The 17,326-nt window shown below is 45.8% G+C and overlaps 1 protein-coding gene across 3 annotated transcripts in view; it reads right to left on the bottom strand.

Moving 5' to 3' along the window:
- B4GALNT3 (beta-1,4-N-acetyl-galactosaminyltransferase 3) overlaps positions 1 to 4,329 on the bottom strand; it is an 88,540-nt gene extending 84,211 nt beyond the window's left edge. The window contains exon 1 of one of the 3 annotated variants that reach the window (XM_033118309.1): positions 3,780 to 4,329. In XM_033118309.1, coding sequence (XP_032974200.1) covers positions 3,780 to 3,948 — 169 coding nt within the window. In that variant the 5' untranslated portion in view covers positions 3,949 to 4,329. The remainder of the gene's footprint in view (positions 1 to 3,779) is intronic. The other 2 variants (XM_033118311.1, XM_033118308.1) reach the window with 2 other exon arrangements.
- Between the last annotated feature and the right edge of the window lie 12,997 nt (positions 4,330 to 17,326).

Genomic DNA, 17,326 nt, shown 5'->3' with positions numbered 1-17,326 from the left:
AAAGAACCTAGAAACCATTTTGGTCCAGACCTCCGCCCTCGGGCACAACTTAGCTAATTCAATCTGAACAAATGAGTATAACTTGTTAAAACCTGCCAGAATGTAGTCTTTAACTTCCAATAATAGTCTGTTCCCAGGACTGCTTTTCAGCTAGTACACACCGGCACAGCTTACCAGTTATTAAAATACAGAAGTACTTACGAACGTGTTGGGATACAGTGACTACCCCAGACCCTCTGAATGCCCGACTACTACCCCGACCTGTCCCCAGAAGAGCTTCATGACCCAGCAGGTAAAAGGGCTGATGCAGCCACAGCAAGGGACCTTCAGTACCCTGTAGGGATGGTGGTAGGCACCACCATCCCTACCAAAGGATTGTTGTTTTGCCATTTCTCTTGCCTGTTCCATTCTACATGGCCACCCTAGTCTAAGACTTTCAAACTTTCAACAGCTTTCTCTTACCTATATATGTCACTCTTTAAGGTTGTTATTCAAGGTCATTTGTGATACAGCACCATTGTATATTCTCCTCCACACCTTCTGCTGCACCAAACCCAGAGGCTCAACATTCCCAAATATTAACTTTCCCGTCTCTCGGTCTTTGTTTACACTGCTCTTTCTTCCTGGAGTAGTCTTCTCTTTCTATTATAGCCATTAAAATCCTACCAACACAAGATCTCCTGAAATTAGTTGAAAGAGTTGTGTCCCATTCACAGAAGTGTCACAGCAACATCTAGTTTCTACATTTATAAAACTTAATCACTGTTTCATATTATGATTATTTTTATATGTGCACCTGAACTCCCTTCCTAGAGAGAAAGCAGTTAAGGTCGTTCTATCTAAGTGATCTAGCACCATGCCTTGCTTGAGGTATGTGCTAAATAAATATTTGAGTGAGTGAACAGCTCTAATTCTTTTGTTCAAGGGACCCATTTTCTATCTGTTAATGATTTTGGTTGCTTTTCTCTGAAGTTACTCCAATTGTGGTTGTATCTTTTTTTACATATGGAACCCAAATTGCACATCAGCCATACCTTCAACTACTGGGTTATTTCATGAAGATGAAGCTGGAGGCCCGCTCCCTGTCATTACTTTACCACCCTGGAGTTTGTGACTGCCATCTCTCTATAGACTTCTTCCAGCACCAGACTGATGTACCAGTCACACGGGGACAGGCAAATGAAAGGCTCCTGAGATGAAGGCGGGCCTTACAGATGACTGGAAAGCTGGTGGTGGAGTGAGTTGGCAGGGACTGCTCGAGAGGAGGCAGGGTGGCTTGTTGGCGAGCAAAGCCAAGATGGGACTCTGGTAGCTGTGGTCAAAGCCAAGGGTACAGTCCTGGGAGGGGAAGTTTTACTACCCCGGTTGCTGTGGAGAGGCCAGGGTGTAGAAGACCGAATGCCAACAACACCCTTCCTGCCTCTCTATTTCCTAATTCCTCCTCCCTGCTCTGCCTTCATAGGAATAGCTATTGAGCTGGGAGTATGACCTATATGGACAAGAGGACTTTGATGCAAAATTTCTGGGCTTCTTAAAAAACAAAGATGGGAGACAAGGAGCCAGAAACCACAGCCACTGTACAAATCTCATTCCAAAAGGAAATCACGGAAATACCTGAACACAATGAGCCGGCCCAGCATGAAAAGTCACCCTGCAGAGCAAAGGATTTCAGGGGTTCTAGGAGGCCAAGAAGAGGACAAGTGAGCCATCAGTGCCTAGGCTTGACTCTCATTCAAAAATGATGGTTAAGGAAATAAAGCCAATTCTGGAAGTGTACTGGGAACATTTTTCGGGAAAAGGGTCAGTTTGGAAAAGGAAACAAACAATAAGGAAACCCAGTCAGAGAGTTAAGATTCATTTAGAAGGGAAACCAAACAGACCCAAGAATTGAGTAAGGATGAAACAGCCAACAGCAGAAAGAGGTTGGAAGCCAGAGTGTGAGATTCCGATCATGGCAAACTGGTTCTGGCCTCTGAGGAGAAAGCACACTTGAAATAAAGAAAAAATATGTGGGTAGAAGGGAGGTCACTGATTTCAGGGTCACAAAACAACTGCTTTCCTGTTTTTAATCTGTGCAGAGGGTCCCACTGGCTACCACATTAATAATATGGTGGCCACCCTGAGAAGGGGGGTCCCAAGGAGAAAAGAAGGGTGATCCCTCCCAGGGATTCCCACCTGTACACATTCCAACTGGGCTCATCCACTTGAGACTATGAAGGGTATGGAAGGGTAGACTCACTGTCTTTCAGAGGGACGCACAAGGCTCAGGGGAGGGAAGAACGAGCTCTGGGAAGGCAGATTTTGGTCATCAGAAGGAAGAATTCTCCTACTTAGAACTGTGGAACTGTGGCTAAGCAGAGTTTTCCTGGTGATGTGCTGAGTTCTCTGGCCCTGGAAATGCTCAGGAAGAGGAGATCACATAACCTTAGTATACAGACTAGAAGGAACCTTGGATATTAGTTGATCCAACTTCTTCCTTCTACCTGAGAAACTGCCATTTTCCCCTCGATTCCCCAACTTGTTAGTGGCAGAACCAGGAACCCCAGTTTCCCAACTCACAACCAGAATTATTTCAGCTGCCAGAACCAGCTGAAATAATTACTGACCCTAGTAATTCCCTCTCTTTGACAAAAGACAAAGCACCGCACCCAACTCTGGGCAGAGCCGTTGACACAAGGACGTGTCAGAGCATCTTCTCACGAGCAATTTCGTCATTCCTTCAGTTTTCCGAAAAGGGGAAGTGACGGCATGGGAGGGAGAGAATGTGCTACAACTATAAAGCTGCACACCTCTGCTTTGGGAAGACAACCCGGTAGTTCTGAGAGTCTTTCCACTCCTTCCAACTGCTCCATGGACCTTTTACAAGTCCCTGACACTTTCAGAGTTTACTTTGTTAGCTCCATCAACAGTAAATTGAAAATTACCTCGGATAGTCATGCCTATTTAAGTAAAAAGAGACCATTCCCTCCCCCATTTTCCTAGGAGAAACTAAGGCACAGAAAAATTAAGTGGCTTTGGCTAAGTTAAAAAGAATTAAGTGTCCACTGTGCAGTCCATTGTCTCCTTGAGCAGGGTCTGGGTAGTTTGATAAATTCCGCAGGGTTCCCACCCAAGAAAGACGTCTGACAACTAGCGGTAAGAACCGCCAGGACTAGGAGAGGGGACGGCTCAGTGAGAAGGTGGGAGACGGAGGAAGTGAAGGGGCTGGGAGGGGAGTGGCGTATGGGAAGTGGGGAGGAGAGGTGGTTCTAGGAGGTATTGTTAAAATAAAGAACCGCAGAAAAGGCATCAGGAGAGGAAATGGAGCAAGCCCGGAGAAGGTGGTGAGCAAAGTTTGGGTCACGCAAGCTGGAGCGCGCCGCCTCGGTGGAGACCGCGGAGCGCATCCCAGACACAAATCCCCAGCCCGCGCGTGGACCGCGCGTGTCTCTTCCAGGGAGACAGCAAGGCTGGCACCGCTGCAAGTGCCCCAAGTCTCCGCCAGCATTTCCGCGTGGCGGGCGGGGGGCCTCTCTCCCCGTCGCCCTCCGAGGACAGAGGCAAACGGCCCCGAGGATGCCCCGGCCCCTGTGGCTGGGCGGCCAGGCCCGGGCTAGGCAACTCGTCGCTCGGCCTCCGCACCCCCTTCCATCTCGGAGGAGGCAGAGGGGCGGCGCCGGGCACCTGGAGACGAAAACGAGTTGAAAATCGGGTCTGAGGACGAGAGACGGGTCTTCCCAGCGCTGGAGCCACCGGTACCACCCCCTCCCACCTCCGCCCCCCCACCGGGTGCTACTTACTCCGGTTCAGGGGGTTCCCGCCGACCTGGGCCGACGCCACCAGTTCTAGATAAAGAGTCCAGAGTCCCACCGACACCACGGCGAGCGCCAGCAGCAGCCGGAAGCGCCGCCGCAGCAGCTTGACCGGGCGCAGGAGCAGCAGGAGCAGCGCGGCTCGGGGGCTCCCCATGGTACTGCGCCCGGGGGGCCGCCGCCAGCCCCCGCCCCCCGGCCGGGCCCTGCGCCCCGGACGCGCGGGGTCCCAGCCCCAGCCCAGGGTCTCAGGGCTGCGCCGAGGCCGTCTCCCCCGGCCACGCTCCAGCGGGGCGCCGGCTCATGCTCCGCGCACCAGGGGTCCGTCAGCAGCGCGGGCGCCGCGCGGCGGCCCCAAGTCTCTCCCGGAGCAGAGCCCGGCTCCTCCTCCCCGAGTGTCCTCCGCGCGCGGCTCTCCTTTCCTCTCCACGCCTCTCCTCGTCGCAGGCGCGCTGCCTCGCTCCCTCCCTCCCGCCCGCCCGCCCGCTCTCACACGCTGCCCACCCGGAGGTTTCCTAGGTGCGCGCCAGCCCGCCTCTCCTCTCCGCTCCTCCCGCTCCAGCTTGCTCCCAGCCCTGGCCGCGACCGCGCACCCACCTGTCCAGGCCCCGCCCCGGGGTACAGGTGGGCCCCGCCCCAAAGGAGCTCTGGGAAGGGGAAAGAGCCCCTCCGGCCTTCCTGGGGCAGCAAGAGGTGGAGCCAGAGGACCAGTAACTGACACCCCCTCACACTGAGTAGGGATGGATGGGATGTAGATGGAGGCGTGTTACAATCTGGACTCTGACTGAGGGAAACTGAGGTACCGCCCAGGCACTGGACGGTGGAGTTCCCCAAGCAAAAGTGTAGTAGAAGCTGGGTATATTCGGGGCGAGGGTGGGGATTCGTGTTGGGGTGACGCTCGAAGTTTGGGTTTCACGGCCTTTCGTGACCTACACCGACCCTACTCCCTACTTTAGTTAACAAGAGGAGATGTGATAGTTGGGATGCAGTGACCGCTTAATTGAGCCTTAGGAGTCACCTCCTCTTCCAGGTCGGATTTGAAGACGCTTACTTTTCAGCCTCAACCACATTTCCAGGGGGCACTGGAAAGTTATATGGCCCCCAGCGTGAACCCCAAGTAACTATAACCAGACTAGGATGAAATAGCTGTTGGGGGAGAGTAAATGTTGGAGGGCTCTGAAGAATTAAAAATCAAAACAGAAACAAACTCATCTAGTGTTGAAAAGACTTTCTGTAGTATACAGTTCTCTGCCTTCAGGCAGGTAAAACATCTGATTTAAGTGAGATCGTTAAGGGCGGCCAGATGGTCCAGTTGGTTAGAGCAGGAGCTCTGAACAACAGGGTTGTTGGTTCAATTCCCGCATGGGGTCCTGGAAAAGACACACTGTTCCTCAACATCCCCCAACAAAATTTTTTAAAAAATAAGTGAGATAGTTAAGGTCCAGCTGAGCCGAGTGAATTGCCTCAGGTCATTCAGCAGCTAATAATGCAGGTTTATTTTACACTCTTTTCTCTTGGGGAAAATGGTCAGGAACCAAAGACAAAGTGGAAGATCAAAAACTTTCTGGACATCTTAAAGTCAAATAAATAACATGCAAATACTGTTTCAAAGCAGTAGTTCACAGAATGGAGGGCTATGTTTCCCCTTCTTTTGCTACCACCTTTGCTGGATGATCAATAGTCCAATTGTCTCTATTGGACTATTGTAACTTTTCCTTAACTAGCTCCCAGGCTCCCCCATCCCACCCTAGCCATCCTCTCTACTACCAAACAGTCTTTATAAAATTCTCTTACACTTCCGTACACTTGGTCAGAAATATTGAATGGCTCCCAAGTGCTTGCTGATTAAAATGCAAACTAAATCTGAATTCAAGGCCTTCTAAAACTTTTTCCAACTTTGAGACCATCAGAAACCTGCTCCAACTAAAACGGGTTTATTCACTGCCCTAACACATTTTGTTTTCTAGTTGGTCAGGTTTGACCCTTTCTTCAAGGTCCATTTCAGATTCTATGAAACTTTGTTGGACAAGTCCAATCCTGAGCAACCCCACCTTTCTTGGAGCTTTAGTATTATTTACAGCGGGTCTCACCCACTTCTAAGTACAGGCTCACTTTTGAGTTTAAATCTCATTCCCCCAACTTAACCTGAGACCTCAAAAGTGGGAACTTCAAATCCCTGGTATGTAGCATGTCGGGGAAGAAAAATCATCCTCTACTCTTCAAGTTCTTCTGGATGGACTAATAATCAAATTAAGACAAGAATGATTAGCAGGAGAAAGACAAATTTAACTTTAATAACATGTATAATGTCTGTATATATGGGAGAGACCCAGGAAAACTGAGTAACCAATATGGTGGCAGCCATCACCTTAAATGCCACCTTCAGCTGACTACGAAGATACTGGGGGTGAAGAGTAAGTTCCTGGAGGTCCCAGGACCAGCACAGTAAACAAGGAGAATATTGTTATGCAGATTTAAGTCCTAGCCTACCTCTTGATAGTGATGACAGGCCTGGTACAGTGAGGGAAACACCCTTACAAACGAAGATTTCCTTTACAAAAGTAAATATCCTTTACAAAGAGTAACTTCCACTTGATTTTCAGAGCTCCTCCCATAATCAATATCCCAAAGTGACATATTTGGGGGTGGCAAACTCTGCTCCTCTTTTAGCGCAATGTCCATTTGGTTTTCAGTAATGTTTGAGGATGAAGGTAGGGATGAGATGGGGGATTGTAATGGTGGCACTAAATCTTCTATTTTGAGGTTTGGACCTGGTATCATTCGATTTAACAAGTGTAATTTAGCTTGGGACTTTTTAAAAGTTTTTTCTCTTTTCTTTGCCTCCTTTCTGCCAAACCTTAATGACTGTGCACTATACATGCAGACCAGTTTCAATGTTTCTGTTTACTTCTTCTGCCATGCAGGCCCTATGACTTGGGAGAGGTTTTGCATCTATATGGGATCCACTCCTGGTTCCAACTTAAATCTACATAACAAACTCCTATGCAAAGGTTGTGATAAACACTTTAACCGCACCTTCCCCCACCCCACCTGCCACCACCCCAACAACAGGCCTGAAGCAATTTACATCCCAATTAGAAAATATAAAAGTTCAGACAAAGACTCAACACAGTAGTCTCCAGCAGACTCTGCCTAGCCCACCCCCCCCCCTTACTTTAATAAATCTTCCTTCTGTATTTCTGCCTGCCTCGCGAATGCTTTCACAACCCGGAAAGCCAGCAGCCACAGCTGGTCGCACTTGGACTGAACATCCCCCAGAACTTCCAGTGTAGTTCTTTAGCAAAAGGTGAACCCAAACGACAATTCTCTCATAATAGCCCCAGGAAAATGTCTCTGTGAAGTTCCAAACCACAGCTGTGGGTACTTCCCATGCTCTTTATCGCCAAAAGACCGAGACTAGAGCAGCCAGCTTGTAGAAGTTTGGCTGAGGCAGGTGGCCAGGGTCTCTCACTGGGGACAACCAGACTGGATGTAAGGTAGAGTCACTTTCCAGACTTTGTCATGTTAACAGGCCTCAAGACTGGCCCTCCTGAGAGAACACATGCAATCACTTCAATCAACAAAACCCTTCAAGTGTCTATTATGTGGGAAGCATGGCTTTGGTTGAAGAGAAAAGATATTCCACAAAAAAGGAAACCTGACATTTTAAAGGCTGAGCTTCTGGTCCAAAAAGTGAATTCCAAAGAAATTCAGAAAAAGAAAGAGATCACTCTGGACCTTCCAATATTGGGCCCTCCTTTCACTTGTTATACCTTGATCGTTCCTTTCTCTGCTTGTGGTGAGAGGGTGCTGGGGTGGAAAGGAGTAAGGGACCAGGAGACATTTGTGGCTCTCCTTTCTCCCTCTTCTGTGCTCCCCTGCTTTTCAGACTTCTTCCTCCAAATTCATTATTGACTCCTAGTGATTTCACAGCAGGGGAGGATCTGGATTTTGAGACACAAATTGCATTTTCGATCAACTAAGCTAGCTGTCATCCTCCCTCAGGTCCAGAACTAAGTATGTGGGTTGAGGTAGTGACAAATTTTGGTGACAATAATTTCCACTAATGTCTGTTCACTGTTAGATTGATTTAACTGGATATTCATTGGTTGTTCTGATGATTTTCACTATCCTTTTGCTCTCGCACTACAGCCCTGGCTCCTGGCTCAGAATGGCCCATAGTCCCCTTCTAGAAATTGCACCCGGAAGGAAAAATAACTTCCATCATGCTACCTGTAATACTGATGGGTTGAGCTTTGGTCTTTGTCTTAACATGAATGTCAGAGTCAGATCAAACCACAAAGTTTCTTCTCTCAAATTACAGAGGCTTTGTAAGATGGGTCAAGCTAAGCTTTCTAAAATGGGCCAAGCCTAGCCCAGGGGCCAGAAAATTCTGGTTTGTAGAGAGTTCAAAAGGGAAAGGTGTCCAGTGACCACTAGGTATGGTAGCAGAACTCTTGGATCCACAGCCATTCTTATTCTAGTCTATAGGGACATCAAAACATAGCAAGTAACCCCATGATCCAGTGCCACCCTTCCCATTTCCTAAAATCTGACATCTACATTATAATGTGGCACATCTGAGCTTACAGAGCACTTTTACATCTATATCAGATGTGTCTACTTCTCACTACTAAATGAGAACGGCAGGGGATGTATTCTCCATTTATAAACAAACTTCGTAAGCTTCAGTTTCTTCAAGGCGACCTGCACCAATTTCACATGACCAGTAATTGATAGAATCAGAACTAGAACCAGAAGTTTAGCCTCTGGTCCTCTTTCCATTGTACCCAGAGATCTCCTCCCTCTCTGGCCTGACCTCCCATAGTCTATGCCCATGCAGACCCTCGCTCTTTTCTCTTTTACTTCTGGAGCTTCTCTGCTATTCAAATGTATTTTATGGAGATACATTGGTAGTGGAAATTTTGATGATAAATCAATGTGGAGGGAAAAAAAAGGGTTCTGCAGAAAGTAACCTCACAGGGTGATCTGATACATTTCTATCTGGGCAGGTCATGATGGGTAGTCACACCCCAGTCCTTTAACTTCTTTACATAGTAAAAGGTTTATCTTTGCATTAAGTAACCCGTCTATTGTTTCTGTGCATCCATGTTAACACACCTTTGAAATAAGCCATAACCACCCTCAAGAGAGCACATAATCTTGTTGTTAACTGTCCTGTAATCCAATCTCCCCTTGCTTTCTCCTACTTCCATGTAATCTCCCTTCTGTTTCCTCCTTAATTTCAAATGCATAAAGGAAACTGCAAACTTGTTCTCTGAAGCATTTATCTCAGTCTGCAAGATCTTACATCTAGGTGTATTCCTGTTTGGCTCAAATACATTTTTATAAAAATTCTCTACAGGTTTGGATATTCTTCCATCGACATCAGTGAAGATCTCTAGGCCATCACTACACCAGTATTTTAGACTGAGACATGGGAGGACTGAGTTTCTTTGAGCGAATTCCTAAGAGAGAAAAGAACAGTGCTAAAGCTATCCCCAAGGGTCATGGTGATCTTGGCAAGCATTTATTTGTTTTATCTCTCACAACTCATGTAAGTCATCCATACTTAAAGCTGCAGGTTTCACTGATTTCATTTTACCGATAAGGAAATGGGCTTAGGGATTTTAAATAACTTGCTCAAGGTAAGGTAGGAGACTCATATCTTAGATGGGACTCAAACTCAGGTTTCCTAACTTCAGATCCAGTGCTTTTTTTTTTGTTCCTCCTTTGCACATGTTGTTTCCCTGTGAGTTCCCCTGGGGAAACCTATTCACCCTGGAAACTCTGAGCTCACTTGTAGCACATCAATAACTCACCCAGCCACATGATAATTCTCATTTCCCCGCCATCACCACCCTCTTCAATGCTGCCTGTTCTGCTCTTTACTGACGAGATCTTTTCTCCTATCCCTTCCTTCTGTACAAATCTTTCTGTAGAGTTTCTACTATGGAGGCCAATCCCAGAAGAAGACAGAAACTCTCACTGAATGCTTCTTAGTGGCTGCTTCTCTTGATTTCCAATACATTTGGGCCCTTCCTTCTAGATGACGGAAAGAATTTTGAGCTCTGACCAAGCCTTAGTTTCTCCATCTGTGGTCCTAAATATTTGCATACCAGATAGGGAAACAGATGAATATTGACCATCCCTATGGAAGAACATGTGCAAGATTGCATCATGAAGAGGCAAAGATGTTATGCTGAACAAAGCGCATTGGCTAGAAACGATCCCAGGCATTTCACATACTGGGTGCTTATAACTTCATCTTCCTCCCAAGCAAACTAGTTGTTGATACAGTCCTTAAGCATGAGGTGTGACCTGGACATGCTTCAAAGCTTAAGCTTAGTACCCATTCTGAGTCTTGCTTCCCTTTCCAGTCTGCAGTGTGGGTGCCTCCAATTATTACAACCTCTCCTCCTGCCTTCCTCCCCCTGGGAAAAGGATTCCCCAGCAAGTCAACAGACAATTAATTATCCAAGTCAAAAATTAACTTTGACTTGTGGGTTTTTTAACTGAGTAATGCCAATTATTTGCCTCCACTCAGGTTTGCTTTGTTGCTGGGAAACCCACAAGAAGAAAGAGTGACTAGCACTTTTGGTTGCTCATTAGTTGGTGCTGAAACAGAGGCTAAATGAGTCTTCCCTGAGGGTCCACCTCTCTCTGACCAGTATACCCCACTAGAAAATCATCTCTGCTGCCTGCACGCCGCAATCGGCAACTTCAGGTAATGGTGAGGGGCTTGTAGTTAAACCAAGGCACGAGGACCCCCAGCTCCGAGTAGCTGCTCACATCCTGGCACATGTTTGATGCAAGAGGCTGTGTGGCTCACTGTGGATCAAGGCTCACGGTCCACAGTGCCCACACCTCTGAGTGGACTCTTGGTACTTCCTTCTCTCCCAAGGACATCCCCACCAGTGCGAACACACAGCTGTACACAGATGACAGGCTCATGGCAGCTTTATTGCCTTAGCTCTCTGGCACCACCTTCTGCAGCACTGAGGATGTTCTCAGCATTTTCCAAGTAAGCTTTAGGTCTCTAGGCCTCGGAGCGAAGCTGGATTTCCTACCTCTGTTCTTCCATCCTCGAGAAGGGAACGCTTCCATCTCCCATTCCTGACTTCCCCAGTCCCTAACAGGGCTTGCCAGTGACCACATCTGTTCTACGTTCAATAATCTGTACTCCTTTTATAGTGTCCAGCAAAGAAGGCATTCAATAAACACTCCGTAATAATGGAAGAGGTTCTCACTCTTCTAAAGCCCATTCCTAAGAGGCTCTACCTCTTCTAAAGCCCACTCACTTAAGGATGCCTTCCCCTAATAAAGCAGAAGTGGAGCATGGAGCTTCCCTCTCTTGCCTCAAACACAATTGAATGCGCTCACCTGTTGGGAATGCCGCAGGCAACCCAGCGAGTGGACAGCATGGCTTTAGCCTACCTTATGGCTTTGCTACGGGAGAACAATGATCCTAAAGCCCGGTCAGTACATGTGCAAAGTGCCACCAAACAGCTCAAATGCTCAAGCCCCAGACAGACTTTCTGAAAACCTTCTTTGTCTAAGTTCATAGGTCCAGGCTACAAACTCTGATGAGAGAACCCCAGCCAGGCCACTTAACACTCAATCACTGTGGCATCTCTGCAACACGTCTCGGTTTCCAGACGGTGATGCTGGGCACTGATGAGAGTCAGAGCTGTTGGTTTCGGGTTTCTCAGCCATGTTATCTAAGGACCGGCTGCTTGGGATTTGATCGGGGCTGGTTTGGGAGAGAGGCAGACGCCGTCTTTTCCCCAGAACAGACTACTCTTTGAGCTCTGCCGCCACCCGGACTGGGGATGGAAGAAAGAAAACAAAAATCCCCACTGTATGTGGTTGTCCGGAATTTAACTTGGCCCGGGAGAGGGAAAATTAAAGAGTCACACTGCTCTCCTGCTCTTAACGCCCTCTGCAGGCAGCGAACCTCATTAACACTGAGGCTTGTAAGGGGTGTGAAGGGCTTAGGCGCAGGACAAAAAAAAAGATTTCTGACCCTCTGAACCGTGGGGGAGGCTCTCATCTCCTTCCTAGGTCCACACTAAGTACCCAGTGGGGGGTCTGATTTAAAGTCAGTTTGCAAAAAGTCATTGAAGCAATATTCTCATCTGGCTAAGCTACGTAAAAAGGAGATGAACCTAATTTAGTGATTTGGACCAAGGACAGTTAGTGAAACTAGTGATGTGAGGAGAAGGTCTTTGTTTTGTTTCCTGCCCCGTCGTGTATTAGCCGCATACGCGGGGTGTGTGTGGTAGAGGGTGGTCAGGGCAGGTGTTTGGCATCAGGAACGGTTTTTTTGGAGAAAGCAAAGTGTGGAGTTCTTCCTAAACGTTCGTGTTACCCTGGCGCTTCTAAAAAAGTTTTTCGCCTTGACATTCTGCTCTTCGGCCACGCTCTTACCCTCAGTGCAGGTCAATGTGAGGTGTGCATGGAAAGACTTTTTGTTCTATCATTCCAGGTCTTTTTAGGAAACATTCACACTCTCGATTTTCCTTCAGAGTATTTAGAAAGTGAACTCAGAAACTTCAAATCACTCTCTGAATTACTTTTCACATCTAGGTCAGCTACCCTTTGCTGTACATTTTCCAATCTCTGTGTTATCTTGGCTTTCTAGGTTGAATATTTTGCTGTGAGGTAACTTTCCCCTTAAATTCCGTAGTATTCTCAAGGAAGATTAGTCCCGATGGTAGAGATCTCTAGGAAAAGAAACTCCCCAAACATTCTTACCATTAGTAGTTGGAGTCATGGAAAAGCATGAGATCACACAGGCAGAGGACATGGAAGACTAGTGGAGAGAGCCCAAGTCAGAATCCTGGGAACAGCAACACTGAAGGGATGAGGGAGAGGAAAAGGGGCCAGAGGAGGAGCAGTCACGGGAGTCAGATGAGGCCAGACAGGTAAGGAGCAGGAGAGCAGGGGCAGTGTCTGTGCAGGAGTGGGCAGGGTGGCACCCTCAAACGCCACTGCTCAGGAGATGAGGCTGGGCAACTAGCTGTGATGCACGAGGAGATGGGGAGGGAGGGGCTCCAGGGGGGTCTAGTCAGACTGAGGTGAAGTCAAATGCAGAATCCCAGAGATGTTACAAAGGGTTTAAGCAGAGAACATACAGAGAAAGAAGAGTTTCTTACAAGGTCATTTTGTGGGGAAAGAAGTTCATTGCACTGGCATGAAACAAGGACGAGAACATAGCTATTTTCTGCAGAAGCTTAGGTGGTGGCCTTCTCGGGGGACTGAGACAGGAGATGTAGGGCTGAAGTGGGGGATCAGTCTAATTTAAGTAAAAGAACTCCAGACCGACCAGTTTAACCTTGACTCATTATTGAATTTGGGGCCACATGAAATCTTATGAAAGTCTCATGACAATACTACATTAGAATCATTCGGATTCTAGATCCCTTTATTTAGTATTTTATTATCCCTTTCCAAATGTCAAGGCAAGGTTGCCAATTAAGAGGCTCTGGACCAGTCAACATAGCAATAGCAAACTTATACTAACTTAAAATTAGCATTGATATTGTTAAATATTAAGGTGCTTTGTGGATATGACAGTCGTGAGCCAAAAGGGGAAGAAAATGTCAAAAAAACAAACAAAAAAAAAATCACAAAACCAACCCAAAGCCCAACCGAAACTTCGTGGTCCAATCTGGAGTCATTGGGATGCAAGAACTAGAGACGAACCACGTGGGGATGCAGTGGCTGACTGGGGGGATTGGGCAAAATGTGCACAGAACTGCTCTGATTTCTTACAACCACATGTTAATCTACAATGATCTAAGCTGGAAAGATACACTAGCCCCCCCCCATCTACTCCTGGGTGTACTTTCCAAGATGCCTGAAACCACAGATAGTCCCAAGACACACACACACACACACACACACACACACACACACACACACACATACACACACACACATATACTGTGTTTTTACTATGCATACATGCCCCTGCTAAATTATGCACAGTTACAACAATATACTGTAATAAACATTATGTGAATGGCTTTGGGGCCATCATTAAGTCAAATAAGGGTTACGTGAACACAAGCAACTGTGATACCATGGCAGGCGATCTGATAACTGGGACGGCTTCTAAGCATATACAGCCTGGATATGCTGGACAAAGGGATGATTCGCGTCCTGGGCAGGACGGAGTGGAACGGCGGGAGATTTCATCGTGTTACTCAGACTGGCATGCAATTTAAAACTTATGAATTGTTTATATCTGGAATTTTCCATTTAATTTTTTTGGACCATGGTTGACTGTAACTGAAACTGGAAAGTGAAACCACAGATAAGGGGGTACTACTGTAGATAGATAGATAGATAGATATGAGTGAGTTGACTTACCAAGTATATTATTTTATAATAAATATTTGTCCAAACTAAAAAAAATACATATTGAGCACCCCAACTTGAAATGACTCTGTAACAATAACCTGAATTCCAATATTAAAATGGCCTATTTCTCAACTTCATGTTCTTTGCTGTGTTCATATTTAATTAAAAAGGAAAAAAAAAACACAGAGGCTGGATCAATCTTTTTTTTTTTAAAGGCACAAGAACCAAAGAGGAAGAGATGCGAAGATCTGCAAACAAAAGCAGTAATGGCTGCCACTTGAAAACCAAGCTTCCAGCGCTCTGTTATGGCAAAGGCAGTGGGCTTCTCAGAAAAAATCTTACCCCACACATACTTACATACCATTTAAGATGTGAATATTATCATCTGGTAGTTCAAAAAAAAGGGGGAGAGAGGGAGTACATTGTTTCCAAATGAGGATGTCCTATATACAAAAACGAGGGTATACTGTGATGTCACCTTAGACATGAGGTGAGTAAGTAATTGCTCAGAAATCCAGGTTGTGTTCACACTCACTATTTTGTAGGGCTAAATTGAAATTAAGCTACCAGTCAGTCCAGGAGTGGAATCCTTCACAGCTTAGAGCCATAAAGCAATGCTTTCATGTAAAGTCTTAAAAATAAATAAAACAAAAAACAAAAAAACCAGCCCTTTCAAAACATTTTCTCATAGTGCCTTCCTTCAAATGGCAGCCAAACCCTCCCCCAGCTCCACCTCTTCACCTGCCTGTTTCTTACTAGTCTGCCCATTCTAGATCCACATTGGCTCTGCACCCTTACCTACTTGGGAAGTGAGGATGGTACATGAAGCCGATGTGACTTGCCGCAATCCTAGACATTCTGGCAGTCAATTCACCATAATAACCGCCTCATCCAGACCTGCCCGTAACAGTTCTATCACTTGCCCCTCATCGGCTCCCTTCCATCTTTCCAAACGTTCACTCTTCTCATCAAGCTCATCATCGTATCAACGCCCCATCTCACTTTCAATGGATGGCCTTGACTTTATTTCCTCTATGAAAAATGAGGCAATCACCCCTTATCTACTCTTACTGCCTCCATTAGCCCTGGCTCTCATTCTCCTCCAGCATCTCACTTCACAAACATCCCCTCTCATTTGTCTATCTTCAATACCTTTCTCTGCCTTTTTCTGTTCAGTCTATAAATATGATTACATTTTCCCCAACCTAGAACCATCAAAACTCCTCTTCTTGGTTTTATCAGCTCTAAAGCTACTTCCCATCTTCCTCTTTGTCTCATCTCTCAACCTAATATGGGCCGACCTCCATCCCCACTTCACTGAAATTGTTCTAAATTCACCTGTTACTAAATTGCCAAGTCTCAATTGTAATATACCTTATTTGTCTGCAGCATTTGACACTTCCGGCCTCTTATTCCTTCAAGTTCTAATTCCTCTAGGCTTCAAAAAAACTACTTTCTTGTTATTCAGACCATTCCTTTATTACTAGGTAGCTCCTTTGACCAGTACGTTCCCCCTTCTTGGTCCTCTTCTCTTATTTCTATATGTTTCTCATCTCTGATCTCATCCACATCCATGGTTTGGATCCATAATTTCAATTATTTTCTATATGCTAATAAATCTCAATCTTTAATCTTTTTTTTTTTTTCAAGAAAAAGAAAAATTGGAGAAAGGGAACAGGACTTTATTGGGGAACAGTGTGTACTTCCGGGACTTTTCCAAGTCAAGTTGTTGTCCTCTCAATCTAAGTTATGGAGGGCACAGCTCAGCTCCAGGTCCACTTGTCATTGTTAGTTGCAGGGGGCACAGCCCACCATCCCTTGCGGGAGTCAAGGGGTCAAACCAGCAACCCTGTGGTTGAGAGCCCGCGCTCCAACCAACTGAGCCATCTGGCCACCCAGTAGTTGAGTGGCAGCTCATTGACTTCATTCTAGTTGCAGAGGGTGCAGCTTGCTGGTCCATGTGGGAATTGAACCGGCAGCCCTGTGGCCCAGAGCTCGTGTTCTAACCAACTGAGCCATCCAGCTGCCCCCTCAATCTTTAATCTTAACTTCTCTTCTGACTTCCATTACCCTATTCCCAAATGTATTCAAAACCTACTAATTCTCATATATGCTAAGTCTCAGTTGATGGTGTCACTATACACATGGCTCCCCAAGCCACAAACTTTGGATTTAGAGAACTATCCTTAATTCTTCCCTAACCCTCACATCTCATCCATCACAAAGAAATGTTCATTCTACTTCTAAATGTTTCTCAAATCTTTCCTTTCTTCTTTATTCCTAATGTCTCCATTTAGCCGAGGCCTTGAGATTCTGTTCTGGATAAAGTCTATAGCCATCTCCTTTCTTCTGTTCCTGTATGCAGTGAGTGATGACAGTACAATCTGCTTTGTTGCAAATATTACAGTAAATCTCAACAGCCCAACAAGTGTGGTGCGGGTGGAGAAGCAATGAGCATCCTCAAACTGGGCTGAAAAGAACATAGTCAGAATCTATTTTATGTTTTGAAAAATCACACAAATTTCATGGATAAAAACATGACTTATTACTAAGTGACTCATACATAGGCTATAAATTTTAAAAGGCAAAGCAGATGACACTCATCGCTCTTAAGATCTTTTGCATCACCCTTTCCCTTGTTCCTGCAGAGACCGCGGTAAATCCTGGTGTTAAGTGCCTGTGCCTTACCTTGATCTTCAATACAGGATTTCCCAGGACATAAATAGTGCATTTATTTACTATTGTGATGCTTCCTCTCCACCCCTCATTTTTAAGAGTTTGTATTCCAAATTCTTTTTTTCACGTATGAATTGATATTACTAAGTATTTCTGATTTTGGTTAATTTGGGTTTTTCCTATTTTTATGTAAACTCAAATGTTTTGAATTGATGCAAAAGATCATGAAATATTTGACGAATTGACATTACTGTATTAAGTGAAATTTCATACATTTCTCGTGTCTTATGTTACGTGACTTTGTCTCCTGTCCTTGTACTTCCCCATTTTCTGCCATGCCTTCACATATTGTCCAAACTCTTGTCTGACTCCGAATTCACTTTTAAGATTCAGCTCAAAAATGACCTCATTTAAGTCATCTTCTCTGCTTTCTATCCTATGCGCCTTAACACTTTGGAGCACAAAGATTATTTTCATGTTCTCTGTAAACT

The sequence above is a fragment of the Rhinolophus ferrumequinum genome, chromosome 10 (assembly GCF_004115265.2).
Source record: "Rhinolophus ferrumequinum isolate MPI-CBG mRhiFer1 chromosome 10, mRhiFer1_v1.p, whole genome shotgun sequence".
Classification (NCBI taxonomy): Eukaryota; Metazoa; Chordata; class Mammalia; order Chiroptera; family Rhinolophidae; genus Rhinolophus; species Rhinolophus ferrumequinum.
Note: the sequence above shows the minus strand (reverse complement) of the source record. Positions and strands in the feature narration are given on the sequence as shown.